At 44.0% G+C, this 19,771-nt stretch overlaps 2 protein-coding genes and 1 long non-coding RNA gene across 6 annotated transcripts in view; 1 reads left to right on the plus strand and 2 right to left on the minus strand.

Annotated features, from left to right (window-relative positions):
* On the minus strand, positions 1-15,907 carry UTP25 (UTP25 small subunit processome component). 3 transcript variants are annotated; one of them, XM_074579533.1, is made up of 12 exons: positions 15,725-15,907; positions 13,714-13,753; positions 12,268-12,517; positions 11,278-11,484; positions 9,058-9,146; positions 7,275-7,685; positions 5,972-6,191; positions 3,730-3,932; positions 2,560-2,742; positions 1,803-1,915; positions 1,137-1,382; positions 1-355 (listed from the first exon to the last, which is right to left on the minus strand). In XM_074579533.1, exons 3-12 carry the CDS (start codon positions 12,347-12,349, stop codon positions 109-111), a joined length of 2,001 nt encoding a protein of 666 aa, XP_074435634.1. In that variant the 5' UTR covers positions 12,350-12,517; positions 13,714-13,753; positions 15,725-15,907; the 3' UTR covers positions 1-108. The 3 variants fall into 3 exon arrangements, with proteins under 3 accessions (XP_074435634.1, XP_074435633.1, XP_074435635.1); XM_074579532.1 differs by lacking the exon at positions 15,725-15,907 and adding an exon at positions 14,979-15,130; XM_074579534.1 differs by lacking the exon at positions 15,725-15,907 and adding an exon at positions 14,177-14,816.
* Positions 13,735-19,771, minus strand: part of MRPS10 (mitochondrial ribosomal protein S10) — an 18,945-nt gene continuing 12,908 nt past the window's right edge. The window contains exon 8 of the mRNA XM_074579537.1: positions 13,735-13,753. The gene's annotated coding sequence lies outside the window, so the exon portion shown is untranslated. The remainder of the gene's footprint in view (positions 13,754-19,771) is intronic.
* The window catches only part of LOC141740606 (uncharacterized), a 17,242-nt gene continuing 12,618 nt past the window's right edge, over positions 15,148-19,771 (plus strand). The window contains exons 1-3 of one of the 2 annotated variants that reach the window (XR_012586089.1): positions 15,148-15,244; positions 15,732-15,788; positions 16,028-16,230. This is a non-coding gene — a long non-coding RNA (uncharacterized LOC141740606). Of the gene's footprint in view, positions 15,545-15,731; positions 15,789-16,027; positions 16,231-19,771 lie in introns of both variants that reach the window. The other variant, XR_012586090.1, reaches the window with a different exon arrangement.

Consider the following 19,771-nt stretch of genomic DNA (forward strand, 5'->3'; position numbering starts at 1 on the left):
TTTAGTAAAAGGGAGTAGAAAGTTTAATACTTTTTTAAAAAACAACATCAAAAAGTGCATTGGGAGTAAAATCCAGGTCCATCCAGTCGTCTAAATCTGCAACATCACTTATTCATTTTCTCCCGTAACAAAGAGGTGCACATCTTTCTTGGACTGTAGCATTTGAGCTGTGCGATCTATGCCAACCACCGCAGCCAATTTCTGAGCATCATACTTGGAGTAGAGCACAGTACAGGTCCAAGTAGCATCCGCTCCGTTGTCTGTGGCCTTCATCATATTACAAATCTCACTGTAGAAGTGGGAGTAGGTTGGTAACTCATAGAAAATGAGGTTCCTGATGCCTTTTATCACATACCTGTAGCAGGAAAAAACCAAAAAAGTAACATTGTCGCAAATTTTTACAAAATGTGCACGTTAAAACATCAGTCCTATCTCAATTCTTCCAATTTCTGTCAACTCCAATGCGCATCAGTTGTAGCTCAACTCTACGAACCCAAAAGACTAAACACAGCCGTGGAGCTGAGCGGTGGGGGGTGTCTACCACTGCCAGGCACTGTGACTTCCTCTGAAGTACAGACCACCTCCAGTTTCTGCAATATTCAGCCTCTTCGGCTTGGATTTTAAGCCAGTGAAGCCTGATCAGACTTGACCCTCATGAAACTTTTCATATCGCCAAAACTTCTTCTGCTAATAGGAAAAACTGTTCCATTAGGAACTTCTAAACAGCTCCAGTCAGGACACAGCAAATTTTGCAGGTGGCCTCAGCTTGCTGTATTGCGTTATTGAACCAATTACACATCCTTTTCCAGGATTTTATGCAATTATTGTGGCGCAGACGAACACAAATAAAAGGCACAATGAATCCCATCTTGCAGGCTATATCATCCTGTCCTGACATCAGTGGAACTTGGCAGCGCTTACCTTCCTGAATAAAGCCCTGGGCATACCAAAGTATTAGAGTCTCTGCAAGGGACTGCTGACAGCATGCAAAAAAATTTAAAGTAAACTGAAAAGCTCTTACTTCAGTCAAAGAAGTCCTCAGAGAGATCCAAGAGATTCAAAAAGCAATATAACCCGTCTATGCTTAAGGTCAGACTACACACGCAACTCAGAGGAAAACTCAGTCCACAATTCACCTTTTGTAAAAGTGGAAGCGCTCAGTCAACAATAAAAACTGCTTCTCTCCCTTGAGAAAGAACCGTCTCGCTCTGCAGACGCCACCCTTCTTAGTGTATTCACAAATGTGAGTAAAATTCAGATCCTCTTTCTTGAAGTAATTTCGAAGACGCACATAGTCAAAATATGATGGAACATAAATGAGCGTGTGCGACATGATGGCATCGCGGTACTCAGGCAAAACTTTGTTGATGAAAAACTGAAACCTGCATTCAGAAAACAAATATGTTTTAACCAGAGTTAACGCTTGGCTTTCCAATACTGATATGACCTCAAATAGGAATATCATCAGACAGCAGACTACAGAATATTTTGACTATGTTTTCCCCCTCTTTAATTTCGTAAGATTTCTACATGTGTAGAAGACAAAAGGCAAAAGCTTTATCAGTACTACAGTTATGGCAGAGACTCAAATTCCTTTCCCAGACTTTATTCTCCATTATCTTTGGCAAAGAGAAGTTCAGTGTTCCCTACCACCTGTGCAGAGCCTACCCTGCATCTGCAGACTAACGAAGGCATACTTCTATGGCGAAATCATATTGCGCTCTGCAGGAAACATTATGCTCAACTAAATCTGAAGTTGCAGTCATTAGGGCATAGCAAAATAAGTCTGGAACACAGAGTACCTTGTCTCTATCACAGAAGTTATATTTTCAGCTTCTAGCCTCCGAAAAACATGAGGAAGCTGGACCACAACGTGGCTAATGGAGCCACTGAGTGGTACGTTGCGGACAGCCACCTGCAAGAGGAAAGCAGGACATTTAGAGAAGCAGCGTTTCAAAGGCAGCCACACTCCAGCCAGCGTTCTGCTCCTAACTCACACCTGCACACAATGCACAAGGCTGTTCTTAAAGAAAGCACCAATAAAAAACCATACACACACCCGATCTGTGAAATATACACGACCACTGCTTATGCTCTGACTTCCCTACATTTGAGACAGGAAAAGTAAAAACCTTTGTTGTCTCTTTCTTTCAAAGTAACAGCAGTTTGTTCTTCTTATACAGTAGGGGGGGGTGGAACGGAGGCAGGCAAACCCTCCGTTTAACAAGAAAATAAATAAAACAAGATAACTTATGTGTGTCAAATTAAGAAAAAACCAAAATCTGATTTCTGACATGAGATGGCTACCCATGAAAGAAAAGGATCAAATTAAGTATCGCTGCAAAAAGAGTAGTTCTTCATGCCTTTGGCACTGCGTTAGAAATTGTCATGCAGCGCCATGGAGACTCAGACTGAAATACTTGGGTACTGGAAGTGATTGGCACACAGTCTTTCTACAATTGAGTTATGGAATTTTTCCATGCACTGGGTTTTCTGTTCTTCTCCCCCTCCCTTACACCAGCATGTAAAAGAAGGCTTGCAGCTCATCTGTGAACTCACCTGCCCCATGTAATTGAAGCAGTGTTTGTTGAAGATGGAGTTAATCTGGGGATCCTGAAGAGCGCTGAACAGCAGCGTCTGGCGGTAGTACTTGGACCAGTTATTGAGATTCAGCATTCGCACTCGGGAAAAGTCTACCCCGTGGGGCTCCAGAGGCAGCAGGTTAATGTGCTTCATCAGATGCTACACAGAGAGACGGAAACACATTGCTACAGACTGACATCCCTGCACCCAGACTGCAGCGAGAAAGGGGGCAGGGATGAGCAACGCAGCACAGAATATAGAACAGCAGTGATCTCCTAAGACATGACTGTCTGGAATTTATTGACCACAGCGAGAGTAATTTACTTGATTTCCTGCCACAGAACTGAAAGCTACCATCGCTTTAGTCATCAGTAACCTCTGCTTCCAATCTTCTCCCATGGGGCAAGTGTAATGCATTTGTTTGTATTAAAGTCAACTGGCCCAAGGTTTCTGAGCTGAAAGACCCATCCATTCAGGGAGAGTTTGGGTGCAAGCGAAGAAATTCACCTTGTTTTGGCCTCACTGAATAATGCCTAGGACTGGCATCGTTGCTGCCCCAAAGGGAAAAACAGGAAACCAAAAAGCGTGGGTGCTACTGCATACTAGGCGTGATCCCAGAGCAGTATTTTCATTACATGTACAGGAAAATCTTCATACTCTTTAACTTCAGGCATGACTAATGCTTAGTATCTCTACAGTCAGTGGAGACAGGCACCAGCTCCTATTGCTTTCTGGAGGAACCTGAATTAGGCTGTACAGATTCGTCTCACACGACTGCAATCTGACTGAGACACTGGGCAGTCAGACAGCTGGCATATTTTCTCCCAGATGTGATTAAAGGAATCATCATTATCTCCTCCTGTAAGATAATTAAAATTGTCTAAAGAAATTTCTGATGAAATATGCCACTAAAGCACAAAATACCAAGATTTATGGAGAACAGGTGCTGAATACTACCCAAAGCCTCTAGAAAGATTATTTTTAGTATAAGGGAAATAACAGGATGGAGGCAGGAAAAGGAACAAACATACACGTCTGGAATCAAGTAAGTAAAAAACCAGCGATACTGTTCACTGCCAGAACTAAGTTATATCAGACTAACGAAACACGGTACAACACAAAAATGAATACATACGGAAAACGCACCAGAACATGTTCCCAATTCTGCATCAGGTAAATATCTGCTTGATCAATTATGAGAATTTCTATTGATGATAGGAAATCAAAATCTCTCTTCTTCTCCCCCTCCGCCCCAATAATAGTCCTCATACCCAGGGGAGAGGCAATGATGATATCCGATGAGTAAAATGGTGCATACAGTCTCATACTCTTTTGAAGAATTGCAACCCCTGCCCAACAACAACCAACAACGTTTTCTTAGTTAAGGTCAATTATCAACCATATTCTTCCAACAGGCTCTGTAACTATAACTCCCTATATTTCCTCTCTCTTAACACATACTAAAGATTATAGCTGGACAAAACCAATCTGTCTGAAATTCTTCTTTCCCTGAAAAGCGCTTACCCACCTCCATTTGACAAGCATTTGACAGATTTTCATGAAGTTCAGCGAACTCCTGCAGTAGTACTTTTTTCCCATATTTTTCATAGTCTGGACTTTTTTTTTACTGAAACACATTTTTTTGTGTGTGTGATTTTCTGCTAAAAAGGGTGATGAGAGGGCATAAGGAAAAAAAAGAAGTAGAAATTATTAACTATTCCCTAAATCCTAGACTTTGGTCTCTGCCATTAAGTACTACAGAAACTGTTACCTTCATCTGTCATGAAAGGTTCAATGTGGACCTCTTGACTATAAGCTGCCTTTACTCACACGGCCATGAGAGTTGCTATTAGAACACAAAGGGAAAGGTTCTTCGTGTGATGATGACTAAAAGCATAACCAGTCTTGCACCTTCCCTGGCATTGCCGCTCACACCGCATGTTCCAGTGTACATGCCAAACTAGCTTACACATCACCTCTTGTTTTAAAGAATGAAAAAGGATGGAATCAAAGGCGTTTGTTACCTGCACTGTAACTACATGGCGACATTGCTAAGACCCACAGTTTTCTGATCTTAAAAATCGAGGTAGTCTGGGCCATATTCACACCACCTGCTACAGTCTGCCCAACAAAGACGTCTCTGCAACTCCCCTCCCTCTCTGTGTGAAGCCAGCTATCACGGACACAGCTGAAAGCGCTTGCAAGTATTTCACACAGATATCAATAAGGACCCCTCCTGCTATCTATTTTAACCCAATGATAAAAATGGAAACAAAAAGGAAGGCACAATTGGTTGAATTTCCAGGAAGAAGATATCACTTGTCACAGCATATACACACTGTAACAACATCAAGTCTTTTTCCTGTTTGAAAATGCGCAAAGGTTGTTTTAGTAAGGCGTAACAAATGTGTTTTAAATTAGATCTTTGTGCAGAAGTAACAGGGTGCGAGGCACAGTAAGAAAGAATAATTATTCTGCTTCTGTGATTTGCTTCTGCAAGTAACAGCGTTGAAAGTTACTTCAAGCATTTCTTCACACCTAGTAAGTGGATCAAGCAGACTGCAGTACGGGAGAGGACTGAAAGGAAAATTATTATGCTACTGAGAGTAAGATGCTCTCAGCCAGAGAGGTATTCACTGGGGAAGGAAGAAAGACTGAGCGGGACCTGCTTGCATCTTCCACTGTATCATTAAATGTCTTGGGAGGCCAATTTATCTTTCAAGGGGCAATAATTTCAAAAGCCTCTGATCTGTCAAGTTAGATAAACTGCCTACTCATCATGGCAGCTCCAGGAACCAAGCCGCTAGCTAATTCCCTGCATACTGAGTTACTAAACCAGCATGAGATTACAGTATTACGAAATAGTCAAATTCGCTGCTTGTCCAACAGTCCTACTTGCTGGCTACCCCTTTGCTTTCATGAAAATCATAGGCAACACAGTAGAAAACTGCTTTGCTCAGTAACTGAGCTTTAATTTTGTTCCAACCGTTACTGACTGCAAGAGACATTGTGAATAGGCTGATTAAACCTAAGAGTTTGTGGTTGGTTTTTTTTTTTTTTAATAACGTGAAAGACTTTGCTGCTTAATCAAGGCTATCCTCTCTAAAATGAGGTGTGGGCAGTCCTGCTACAATAAAGCAATCATTGCATTTTAAGTGATTCTGAACTTGATGTGAAAGTCATGACTTTTTTATTTTCTCTTCAAGTTCTGGCAAGGCAAGAAAGATTTTTATAAAAATCCAAGTTGCCAGTGCAAAACGAGCATGAATACTACAGAGCCTAGAGTCTCACCAGAACTTCCAGCCCTGATAGTTCCTACACATTTAGGAAAACTTGTTACTTCTCAGTTCTTTACAACCTAAAAATCATCTGTCCAGTAGGTCATTACCAATTCTGAAGTGGTCATCAATGTTGCCAGCAAAGACAGCTTCATAATCTTCGGGTCTTTTCAGGTTGGGGGGTTTCTCTTCTGGGTCAAAGCCAAACTCCCCTTTGAAGCGCTTTTTGTTACTTACATCTATTTTTCTCTTTTCATTCACTTCAAGAAGACTGATGAAAATATGCACAATTCGCAAAGCACATTCCCTGAAGGGCACTATCATCAGCACCTGCGTAGATCAACAGTTACAACAGAAAAACCCATATAATACGAACACTCACAGTTAACTGCATTTTAAGTAATTTTTATTACTTAGATCTGCCCTCGTGGTGCATCCCAACAATCAAGACAAAACAATTCTGACATGCAGCGTGGAGGGAGGATGCGCTGGGACGCAGTGCACTCATGAACAGGTACTGGCCAGCAGCTCAGTTTGGTTCCCCATCTCACACCCAGGGTATCATTGCAGGGGAATTGAAAACTAAGCATGTTCTCCTGTTCTCCCTACTCCTCAAGCAAGCCAGAGCTCCCACACACACAGACAGGGTCAACGGCTGGCTCCTGGATGGGTGGCAATGGCCTCTGCACAGCACTCTGAAAAATAGCCAACTGGGGATCAACACAGAAACCAAAGGCATTTGTCAGATGTGCAGCAAACACTGAAACCCAACTTTGAAGCTGTTCAACAGGTAGTTGACACCACCAGCGACAGGCTAGCCCTAGTTGGAGTCACCTGGTTATCAACTAGAAGACGCTGGGAATCCAGGGAGCCTTGGTTTGAGGCTCGCTCCATCAACTATGACGGGTGGCCTCGACAATGGGACTGGGACTCCCTGAGGTCTCCCAGGTACAGAAAGATCCTTCCACGCAGGCAAGTCCTTACAAGTGGCTAAGGGCAAAAAAAAAATAATTCTGGGACATCCCACATTGGGTGACAGCTTACACTACCTCCACTAACACTGAAGACTGATGTGGAGGCCCCTTTCTGTACTGGTAGATTTAGAAACGGGAGCAGAAAAAGGCAACATGTCAGTCTGTAGCAATAGAGGGACAAAGAAAAAGAGAAGTCAAACTTGTGACTCGGCACAGAAACAGGCTGGCTAACAACCCTGCGCTCACTGCTTCTCACAGGGCGTTTGCCCTGGCCATGGCAAACAACTTCCAGGCACGATAAAGATGATAAAGGCACAGGAACATGTTCCCTGAGAGAGCAGCAACAGAAATACTTCGGGATAAACTACCAGGATGTTTATATAGCCTGATGAGACAGCCAGGTGGGGATGTGGGAATCACATTAATGAAGCTCCGTTACCTTAGGTCTAGTGAGCCCCTGGTCCCTGTAGTCATCATTGTCAGGCGCTGGCTTTTGGTCCCTTCGTTTGGCATTGTTGCTGAGCACCTGGGCATTTGCCTTCAGAACATGGTTCAAGGCATGCAAGCAGTAAGCATGCTGGATTTCTTCTCCATTTGTTAAAGCATTTCTTTCTGGATAGAACAAGTCCCGGTATGTATTCATGATACAGAAGAGCTCTCTTTGTAGCGGGGTGAAAAAGGCATCGCTTGGTTTGTTCATTGAGGACAGGTACTGTTTATTCACTTTTGGCCAAGTATATTCTAAAGGCTTGTGAAGATAAAGCTGTTTCACGTCCACTTCTTTGTCTGCTTTCAAAGTTTTATGTTTCTCCAAAGTGGAAGAAAAAGTTAGTTGGCCCAGCCTTGGCCACTGAAAAAAAACAACAAAGTCATATGTACCAAACTTAGTGCACTTAAAAGCACATCACCACAGCTAGCAGTTTGATCAAGTTCGTGAAACTTGAGAAATCTCTTTTCATAATACAAGTTGATTCCCCCCCCCCCCGCCCTCAATACACAATCTCTTGCTTAGCCTATCAGGGTAAATAACAATAAACTTGAGCTCAGCAGATCTGGATGTATTTCGCAGTGTTGTGTCTATAACTGTCCTCATTTTACAGATAAGAAAACCGAGGAAGGATGTCATTTCTGCCTAACCCAGCCAGCATATAAATGGCACAAACCAGGGACAAAATGAGAACCCTGGAGTCCGACTATGCTTACAGATCAGCTGCACTGAGGTATGTACGTTGTTTTAAGATGAAAACAAAACCCTGTTAGGGACTAAACCCTGAAGTTGTGAATCAGTTGCTAAATACAATCTTATTGGAGTCTATCTGATTTTGAGAGCAAAAGCTACCAATGTAGTAGTGGAAAACTCTAAACTTTAAGCCTTCTGCCATGCAAGTTGTCCCTATCTATCTCCACAAAGTAGCTACACCAAGTTAAGCAAAGATACATCATGCGTTGCTTCAGGTGGCATTGGTATTTTTGGCTACCACAATCCAAAAAGAAAAAAATAAAATAAAACTTAAAAATCACAGCTTTCTCTCTGACTGACTAACCATTGGATATCTTCCAATGTATGTCACCCAGCATATGGCTGACCAGAATGTAAAGCAACCCTCCAAAACAAAATCACATGTGAAAAAGTTAGGAAGCAGAAGTTTGTCTAAAAATGAGTATTTTAAAAGACAATATTCTCTCTCAAGCAACGAGGTGGTTTTCTGGTACTGTAGTTCACCTATTACTTCCAGTATTAACCATATAAGTATTAAATTCCCCTTTACCGGCTTGTAAACGTGTCCAGAGATACAGCTACCTTGTGCCGAAGTAAAGTGCATTGTAAGGATTTGTAAGACTGTGCATGGTCACCTCACAAGTTCAGCTGCAGAGCACATCCCTGGCATTATGCTACCACTCAGAAACCAGTCCTGTTTCTACCTGGTGCCAAGAGTACTAAACCTGTGGTTTTGGGACTACTAGCAATCAAAGTCTAAAACCGTGTTTTTCAGATGTGTTGCCATATGCCTCTCTAACAGCAGACTTTAGATTTCAACTCTCGCTCAGCGCTAGGTGAAGAAGAAAACACTTCAGCAACCACAGAGTGACAAAATCTTGACGATTCCAGTGCTAACGGGTAATAACAATTATGAATCTATATCACTTGTATTAAAAAAAAAAAAAAGTTATTTTAATCCAGGCATCTTTAGGAACTCTGGACGGCTACAGAACACTGTTACCTTGCTTTGACTTGAAGTTTTAGGAAGCGTAGACATTTTTTCTACTTCTTTTTCTTCAAGTTCTTTGTCCATGTGCTGTTTAAATGGATCTATTTATAACAACAACAAAAAAATATCCTGAGAACTATTGTAGCTAATACTGGAATCAAGTTTCAAGATGTATTTGCAAATGAGACGAACAGTTTCCATGCTGGCCAATGCCACAGTTAAAACTAGTTATTTCAAAGCACTTGGAGATGAGAAAAAGGATGTCAAATTCTCTCTACAAGAACAGATTTGACAGATTGCTTTAAAAAAAAAAAGAAAAAGAAGCACTTATGGAAGTACTAGAACTTTCAATCACAAAACAAATGTTGGACAGGAAAGCATTCTGTAGCAGAAAACATTGTGGCAATTTTCTGCCTTAAGCTCTGCCACATCCATCCCTTGCAGGTGACATAGGTTGTCAACAGTAAAGACCCAAGTGAACTTACTGCCTTTCTTAATTTGTAAACATTTCTGCCCAGGGCTTTGCATCTTTGGCCAGTGATTGACATATATATATACACACATATATACCCACACACACACACAGTTTGTGATAAAGCAGAGAAAGGGAGGTTTTGGGGAAGGGTGGCAAAAATTGCCTGAAGTGAGCAAAAGTCTGATTTATCTAATCAGCATTTCTTTTTGGAAAGGAAAGGAGAGGCAAGGAACTGTAAACTCATATTATATTCAAAGACACTGGCATGCACAAGTCACATGCAAAGCTTATTTTGAAAACCAAGTTCTGTACACTGCTTGTAGCACAGCAGCCCTCACTGCATAAAGAAAACTAATTAGAGAACACTAGTGCTTGCCAAAGGATATCTAGCCCACGTACAAGTTATCCAGGCAAAAGTCAAGACACTTGCTAATTACAACACTGTTGAAAATATCTTCCCAGCAAGGCAAATGAAGAGGATACCATTTCATTTTACTACAGGTTCTCTCTTCAGTTGAGTTTTCCTGATTCCAGCGTTTCTCAGATAAAGTAGAGGGAATAATGTGAAGCATTTTCAGGAATTCCAGTGACCCCAGGACCAGAAATCCATCCCCTTTCTGCTATCTTAGGTGACTAATTTTCTGTAATAGATTATAAAGCCACTTCCAAACTACAGGAACCCACTGAAAAGTAGTGCATCATTTAGAGGTTGAACAAAGCTGTTAGGATACTTAGCATGCAGTTGGAGAGCTACGGTTCTCATTAAAATGCAATGCCAACAGCCTAAGTAATATTCTCATGGTAACAAGAACGAGCTGTTTTTTCTATCACATGGCCCTTTGATGCTTCCACACATTTCATGTATCAACTAGGCTGCCTCCCAGATCTAATGTCAGCTGCTGCTCCAGGATGACAAGCCAGCATCACTAGGGATGCTACAAACATATTTCACTCTCTCAAACTATGCCATCTGATATTAAAACCACAGAGCATGAAATACGAATAGAAGCTGTGCAAGTGCCAATGTGTGGCATATCACCAAAACATCACACCCCCGTGCACACAGTTATTTGTATTATGCATGGTGGGACGACTCCAACACCGGAGCTCAGATTGCACCCATCAGCGCACTGCGGCGTTGAGATTCTGGGCTACACCCTTAAAAGATACCACGCAGATGCACCACTGGTGCCTCATGCCTTCCCGATCCGGGTGCAGTCAGACTCCTCTCCTCTGCATAACCTTCAAAATTCAGAGAGACCTAAGCATTTGTCTAAATTACTGTGGCTGCTCCAAGCTTCCCAGAATCTCACATCTAACTCCACTGGGTTGTGAAGGATGCCCTCACAGGTCAGCTTTGTGATTATCTCCTGTGCCAAGAATATCTTCCACAGTCAAGTGCTTGCAGGGCCCTTCATATTACACTAGCTTTTTCAACTACTGTTAAAGCAACAGAACAAGATAACACTCTCCATGCACATTTCTAGTTCCTGATACTTCAAGCTTTATCGGCCATAACAGAAACTACACGCAAATCCTGGTCCACAGGGGCTACAGAAAACAAATGGTTCAGCTACATGTCTGCATTAGCGTTAAGTGTCTCTTATGTAACCATCTCACATGTGGGCAATACAATGAATAATGTAGCGGAAGAATTCAGAAGCTATATAGCATATCATTAGGGTGTTTGATAATTTACACATTTACAGACACTCCTCTAGAGGCAGATGACTAAACACAAACATACTGTGTTTTACCTTCCGAAAAGGCTTGTGAAGAATTGCTGTCTCTCTTATCTGCGTTGCAATCTCCACTCTCCTCTTCCATGAAATTGGTTTCCAAGCTAAATTCAGATTCGTGTTTCACATCAGTAAACTCCTCAATTACTTCATGACTTGGGTCACAAGAGGTATCTGCGCCATCAGCCTGCTCTTGGCCGAGCGTCTGCTCTGCTGTGTCTGTAGCTGTGAATCGTTAAAGAGAGAAAGGGGTTACGTTCTCCTGGAAAAGTTACTGTCTGTAGCTATAACTCCTGCAGCCTGGTTGTTCCCTTTGAGTTACCAATTTTTTTCTCCCAATACTCTATCCAAAAAGATAAAAGCAGGCTTTGTATTCTACAGTAAAGATGACTTTTGGCTAGTGTGCCAAATGTGACAGAATACACAACATGCGTTTCCCCAGAGAAAATTAAAGAAATAACCTTTTTGGGAATATAAGTTTTCGTTTCCACTGACCCCAAATAACTGAAAATAATAAAAAGTTGACTCCTGTCTCACAGAATTTCTTTGCAGTCTTCATGAATGAGGATGCCTCGTCATAAAGATGGGGGTTTTCTTCCAATTTATATATTCTTTCCTCTGCTACGAGGCAAACCTTTCTATCCTCTCGGTGGCAGCAGCCAAGCCAGATGCTGTGTGAGAGAACAGCTTGCGTCTCCCATGAGTGGGTGAGAACCCCTGGTATGCTGCTCCATGTGGATTTCCCCTGTGCTGCCGCACAAACAACATCTGAGGAAGCAGCAGCGGGCTGTCTGCCGGAAAATGAGCACAGCTACCCTCTGCCCTGCTAAATCCTTCAGCGGCAGCTGCTGCTCCCACCCACGCAGAGGCAATGGAGCAACAGAGTCCCCAAGCCAGAAGAGCACCCAGCCAACAAGCCAGTCTACACCACGATCCTGGCTAAAAATATGTTATTCAAACTTTCTAACTGAAACAACATTTACCAAAGCATAGGAAAAGACAAACTACCTTCTTCCTGCTCCGGTACATCATTCTTATCTTCTTCACCTCCATCTGCCTCTCTGGTGTCCTGGGACCCTTCGCTGTCCATTTCTGCCTCGCTTTCCCCAGCTTCTTCTGATTCACTTTCATCATCTTCTTCCTCACTTTCAGACTCAGGAGAGGTCTTCAGGGTAGCCAGGAGCTTATGATATACAGAGACCTGTTCCACTTCAGTCTCTGAATCGCTTTCTGCACTTGATTTATCAGAATTCTCAGACTGGAAGGGAAAAACACAAGTGTAATAGCAACAACAGTAACACCCTAATAGGCAGCAGGCAAATACCCGCAACCTCCGGTTCTCATGTTATTTTTTCCCTCTCCCATCCTACCCTTATACAGATGCAGTGGAATTTTTCAAAAATCACCATTGTATGCAAATAGTTACACCTGACACCTCCATTTAGATTTTGAAAGCATCTTGGTAGACTAAGGCTGAAGTGCCTCATTCTGCACTGATTTGACTTAGAGCATCACAAAATTTGGTTCTTTCAGTCTCAGCTGAGTGAGGACATTTGATCTCTACAGACAAGACGTTTACTGAACTGGCACTGGATTTTCCTAAGAAAACCACACACGGAGCAAAAATTTTAGAAGGGCACGCATACAAGGGACAGAGCACACTGAAAAAGCTTCTGGCTTTCAAGGAGATAAGTGACATAGCTGTCAGTTGACAATAGGCCACCGGGGAGTCGGTCAGGTTTGGCTCAGCTGTAAAGCTGTAAGCTTCAAAGAAGCCTGACTCAGAGCCAGTTCTGTCCCGGGCTTTCAAAAACCAATGGCAGTGTGCGAAGGTATAGCCAAAATTATAGTGAAACCAGGAGGATAAGCACAGTGCCATTTATTTCTTTCTTAGCTCCTTTCAGCCCAAAGAAGAAAAACCAGCAAATAGGGTATTAATGCAAAAAATTGCTACGGGAAACAAATGAACAAAACTAACTAATTCTTCCACACTGAAACTTTGAAGTCTTTTATTAATCTGATGACAAAGAAGGTTACCAAATCCTGACTGAAGGAAAAGTAAAGCACTGGTAATCTAAAGAAAAGGAATGAGCGTTAACATATTTCTTCGTTCAACAGAGAATGAAACATCTCCTAACTTGTGCAACACTAAGTTTATTAACATTATTAAAATAAGTTAAAGCAAGATTGACTTTTCACTGTGGCTAAGTAATATGCAAAAAACCCAAGAAGAGCTATGTTATTTCCTGCTGCTTCTGCCCTCTCATGGTATGACAGTTTTGAGTAGAGAACAATTCAGAGCCACACAAAAATCACATTCTTTTTTTTTTGTTTCCTAAATGCAGGTTTTCTAAAGAGAATAACATTAATAACTTGGTAATGTGAAGTGCTAAGTGTTTCACTTCACTGAACTACACAAAAATGAAAGTAAGGAAGAAATAAAAAATTTATTACCAGTTCACAGATTTGAGTTGCTTCTGGTCTTCCAGACACCCTGAAAAGAAAGCATTTAAATATCTTACTCCGTCAATGATGTCACACACAGGGTAAAAGAAATGAGGGGGAGAAGGAACTGATGAGTTATAGAAGTCTTAGAAAAGTTAAAAGTAAAGTAACCCTAAGAGGTTACCCTCTCAGGTGACACTGCACTCCGTATGTGAAGCCCACATGCTCAAGCATTATAACTGTTCAAGAAGTGAAATATTTTAAAGCAGAATCTGTCTTTCATTGGAAGATCAGATGTTAAAAGGAATCTAAGGAATCCAACTACAAGGGTAGTTTGTACAACAAAGTTACCTCTAGCACTAAATATTGATCTGTGAAGTGAGGAAAGCGGCACATACTACAGCATTAATTAACTAGCCTTAGGACTGCAAATCTGCAAACAAGACTCTGTACAAGCTGGGCTTAAACTAACCTCAACTCTTTCAGAAAGACAGGGAGCCTTGAGTGGGGTCACAGTGTCATTGCACAGGGCGAGGCACAAGATGCTGCTCCCTGTTAGGCCAGGACTCTGCCTTCCGTCCCGAGCCACTAAAGGCATATAATGTTGAAGTGAACGGGTGACCTGACATCGTCTTCCTCGCGGCTTCTAGGACTTTACAGCAGCATATGATCACCCAGCATTCGGACTAAGGAGCTCATTCCTCGCAAGTTCACATGGGGGTCCAAATGTACAGTGCCCTTTGTTTGACAGACGGGCACCCTGCGGGGGCAGGCTGCCCGGTCGCACCAGACCGTCAGTGCTGCACTTCGCGGCACCAGAGCAGCGGGTGGAACGACGGGTGGCAAAGCTGGAGCCCTGATAAGCCCAGGGACTGACCCAGCGCCAAAGGTGGAGCCCACCTCACGCTCCTGCGCTTGCCCAGGCCGCACGGCAGCCGCCGGGCCGCTCGGGAAGACTTCACCACATTCCTCGCAAGCAAACCCGAGCCCAGATTTTCTGCCTTCCCCGCTTCCTTCGAGATTTCAAGCTCAGGAGCGGCAGTGCAAAGCGCAGAGGCGGCTCCCCTCCTTCCCTCGGGAGCACAGGGAAAGGAGGCGGCGCACCGGCCGCCGTGCGGGCCGGCCCGGGGCCGAGCGGGGCTGTTCGGGCCCGCAGCCCCAGGACAGCCGGGCCCCCGGCTCCCACGGCCGCCCCGGGCTCCCGGCGCAGGCCCCGCAGCGAAGGAGCGGCCCCGGCGGCCGCTGGACGCCAGCCCACCCGTCCCGTCCCTCACTTGTCATAGAAGGGGTGCTCCTCCCCGAACTCCCTCAGGTGCTTCTTCTGCCTCTTGCTCAGGCTGCGCAGCAGCTCCCGCCCGCCCCGCCGCTTCCCCATGCCGGCCCGCGTGGGGAGCTCCGCCGCGCTTTACGGCACGCCGGCGGCGCGGCACTGCCGCGCTACCGTACGGCGCGGCCGGGCCCGGCTGTGGCCGGGCCCGCGTCGCCCCTTCCGCGGGTGGGGAAGCAGAGGCCGCGGTACAAATGAGGGTCGGCAGACGAGGTTGTGAAGATTTGCATTGCGTTCGCTGCAACTTGAAGCTATTGCACGTTATTAGAGTAATATTTTCTCCCCGTATACATTCGGGGATGTGGTTATGTTGTCCCTAAATAAGGGCTCCCCACCCGGCGTGGGACAGCCAGCCAACGCGCCCCGTCGAGATACTCGGGTTTATTTCAGTTCTGCAGAATTGAGTACCAGCTGTTTAACAGCAACCAGCACACCTGGCCTTTCAAACCGCCCGATATTTAGAACGATAAAATACAGCTCATTGGCTAATTGAGCCCCTCAGCACTCCTAACGGTACAATACTCCTAACTGGGCATCCAGGCTCACGTGTGAAACGTTTAGTGGGGTTACCTGATTAGCATGCTCGTTATTCCCAACGGGGTGTGTATTTTAGCGTGATAATTACCCAAGGTTAGCTTAGGAAATACTCTTGGCTTGACTTTGATCTGGAAGTTAAATTGTTTGCTGTCTTACCTCTAAGTCAGCAGCTGCAAAAGACCACGTAAGACGCATTGTTTTGTTTTGGATCCTGCTCAAGGTGAGGTATTTTCTGTGATGTCTCAACCACGTCCCAACAGAAACTTCTTCATAAACTTCTAATTTTGTTCTTTCAATATCACTTAGGCAAGTGCAGGGCAACTGCACAAACTCCAATTTGTGCTCTGGAAACGGTCATTAAGGGGAAGCTCTGAGCATTATTCCTATAAAGACTTATTTATTTATTCTTGCAGCATTATAATTAATGCAAGGTTACTTCTGATCTCTGTTCCCATACAGACTGACCCTCTGCACACAAAGTGTGCACATTCACCCAGACACTACTTGAGCTACAGCATCTTCCCAAACTGCCCCATGGTCTGCAGCGGTTTGCTGAAAGCTACACGATTTCCGAGAAAACCTCTACAATAAAGCTAGAGGAGGAGGAAGAGGAGGCCCCACAGAAGTCCTTAACGTTCAGACTGCTTTAATCTAATTAAAAGGTAAAACCAAAACCTCCAAATGAAATCACACTAAATTCTGGATCATCTAACATCTGACTGCTGAATCTCACTGACACTGCTCTAAGGGTGAAGTTTAATGCTTTACCCTGCGCAAAGATACACAATTCCCCAGAAACCACCTTAACATTATGTCAAATAAGAAACTAAATTCAAACATAATTCTTTGTTTTGAAGTTCTTTATATTCCTTATATCCCTGTCCTTCTGCATGACCTAGCAGAAACTCCTCTGATCCTTAGTAAGGAGGGGCTATAAATGAGGTTATGATGCAGCTTACTGATGCTTTCCCTCCTGCAAAGTACGTACAATAGATTCCAGTTTGTCTCCTGGAGAAGAGTACCAGAACTACGTGAAAGCCAGGTAATTCCAAATATGTTGGAGGCATAGAATATTTTGGAGAAAAATGTTTTAGCAGGTGGTAATTGTAGCTTCTAGGTAGTCTATCTTGACCTGGGGGCATCCATGGATTTGGCTGAAGCGAGTAAACATGTTAATTGCGCTTCAATTACACAGAAGCCTCCAGCAGTTACTGCTGCGTGTTGTTAATATCACTGCCCGCTCAATAACAGCAGTAAAGTTGGCTGACTTCATGGATAAACCCCCCTGCTGTGCAGGAAGTTGTCTTAATCCAGAGCATTCCACTGACCTGGTTTACCGAGTAGCTCCTTTCACGGTTTCAGCTGGGATGGAGTTGAATTTTTTTGCAAGTAGCTGGTGTAATGCTGTGTTTTGGATTTGGGATGGGAATAGTGTGTTGGCACCCTGCCGTTCTTGATTGTTGCTAAGCTCTCAAGGCCTTTTCTGCTCCTCACACTGCCCCGCCAGCAGGCAGGCTGGGGGGCACAAGAATCTGGGAGGGGACACAGCCGGGACAGCTGACCCCAACCGACCAAAGGGATATTCCATGCCATGTAACGTCATGCTCAGTACATAAAGCTGGGGGAAGAAGGAGGAAGTGGGGAGACGTTCAGAGTGATGGCGTTTGTCCTCCCAGGTAACCATTACACATGATGGAGCCCTGCTTTCCTGGGGATGGCCAAACACCTGCCTGCCCATGGGAGGCAGGGAATGAATTCCTTATTCTGCTTTGCTTATGTGTGCGGCTTTTGCTTTACTTATTAAACTGTCTTTAGCTCAATCCACAAGTTTTTTCTCACTTGGACTCTTCCAATTCTCTCCCCTGTCCCACTGGGGGCCGGGGGGGAAGGGGAGTGAGTGAGCAGCTGCATGGTTCTAGCCACGACACCCCCAGCAGATACACGCAAGTGGCAGTCAGCTGTGGCCCAGCGGTAGGAATTCCCTTAGCAGGCTCTGTCAAAGCCAACACACCTTGTAACACCACTGACTAAAATGAACTGTTTCCGACTGCCAGGTTTTTCTGTGGAGTTGGCAGCCATGGTCTGTAAGAGGGAAAATATTGCCAATCCATCCCACCTCTGTCACAAGTGTGAAAAAGGAGTGAAAAAGTTTATTTGTATTTTGCAATAATTGTTGCTTATTGACTTCTACAGTTCAGCACTGGGAGACTGCAGGAAGGGGAGTCACTGTTCAGAGCTGAACTATGAGGACTCGGGAGGTTTTGGGGGACTGAAGTTGGGCACAACTGCTAAGGTAGTGAACAGCTGGCAGTCTGTATGTTCATGTACATATTAAAACAAAAGGGAAATTACAGGAACTTGGTGGTAGTAAGGATATAGCTTGGATTTAAGTGTTGTTCTAAAGTGTCTCTTTTCAAAAATTCTGGCTATGGTAATATTTCACTACTTAGTTGAGTTTCATTCTGCTTTTTAACACTGCCTTATGAATTAAAAACGCATTACTCTTGTTCTTTTGTGATGCTCTGAATTCCAGCACTTGCTTCTGTGATCATTTATTCACACTTCCAGCAATTACAGGGATGGTGTTCTACCTGCTTGCAAGATTTGGGCCTGTAGCTTAATAGCTCCTGTCCCCCTTTTTCCTTCATCCTGACTTCAGTTTCACCCTCGAAACCAATTTTACTCCTGGGACTGCTGCCTCCTTTCTGCTCGACTCGTCCTCCCTCCTCCCCACACCTTGTGTGAGACTCCTGCCTGGGTTGGATTTGGTGCTTAGGATTAAACTGTTTGTGAACTACTTAAAGCATTGTGCTGCCATTCACAAACGTGTCAGAAGATGTGCTCCCCAGGAGATTAACACCTCAGCTTCTCCGTGGTGAGGCACAGGCAGCAAAGCAGCACTGACCTTGATATGCCACGGGAGTGGAAAGCATGTAGCCACCTGCCGTGGTATGATAATCCTTTAATTTGTATTTTTATTTATTAAGTTTTCTCCTGTCAGTGGTGAGAGCTGTACACGGGGCTGGCTGGCACCTCAGCAGTGCGAGTGCACATAAGTGCAGGCAGCTCAGCCGTCCGGCACCGACATGCTTTCTAGGCCATGTCCCTTTTGTCGCAGCGGGGTCTGGCAGTGGGTACGCGCAGATCCCGCCTGGCGCTCCTGAAGCCCTCCCCGCAGGTGGGAGCAGGGGGTCAAGGGGCAGAGGGACCCTCGCCTTTGCCAGGGATAGTGGGGGGTGCCTGAACGAGCAACAGCGAGTGCCGAATCTCGTTCCCTGCAGGCTCTCTCCACAGCTTTTCCACAACTCCGTTCCAAATGAAACGCAATTGCTAATCATTCCATCGACTTAAAAATTTAAAACCAAGTTGCTAGCTGAACTTGCATTTCTGAAGTGAAATCACATCACTTACACTGCAGCTTCTAGTTGCTAGCATGATAACATGTCACCAGCAATCTTCTTTTACAGACTTCCTATGCAGCAGTGTCTTTGATTCCAGCAATAATATTGGAAAGAAAACCAAGGCAAAAAGCTCGAATTATTTGTAATCTGCTCTGCTGACCTAATTCTGTCAGCAGTCATGATTAAACCCCGTCAGCAGAAGTCTGCTCTGCTACCTGTGTACCTTCAGCACTTTCATCTGCGTGACATATTCCAGAGACACATGGTTTATAAAAGCCGCTTCCTTTATTTTAGAGGACTCTGCTAATTTAAACATAAAGGATTCCTCGTTGTTAGCTTACTGCCTTCATTCTTTTGTCTCATTTATCAGTGTGGCACTCACTTTTATGCTTTTCTACTTCTACTTTTGCCTTTTCCCTCGTGAGATGCCTTTTTTCATTTTAGCGTATGTTTTTAATTGAAATAAAAGTATTGATCACACTCTTTTACCATCCAAATGCATAAATAGAGAGCTAAAGTTGAAATCGTTTTGCCATAAGTTACTTAGGCAGTGGAATTTACACCACGGACTGTAGCATATAGCTTATAAAGTTGAATGCTGATTTATTTACTATATGCTGTTTTGTGGTATATAAGAAAAAGAAAGATGCGTAACTCTTCAGATACTGGCTTGAAGCAATGTGAAAGGCAAGAGAGGAGGTTCATTTCTTCCTTCATCTCAGTCTGTCCTTGCTTAATCTTCTCTTTTGCCTCTTTGTGTACATCTTTCCTGGCAACAGCTGGCACCTACGCAAAAGCGAGA

This window comes from Larus michahellis, chromosome 3 (assembly GCF_964199755.1).
Source record: "Larus michahellis chromosome 3, bLarMic1.1, whole genome shotgun sequence".
In the NCBI taxonomy this organism is placed as follows: Eukaryota; Metazoa; Chordata; class Aves; order Charadriiformes; family Laridae; genus Larus; species Larus michahellis.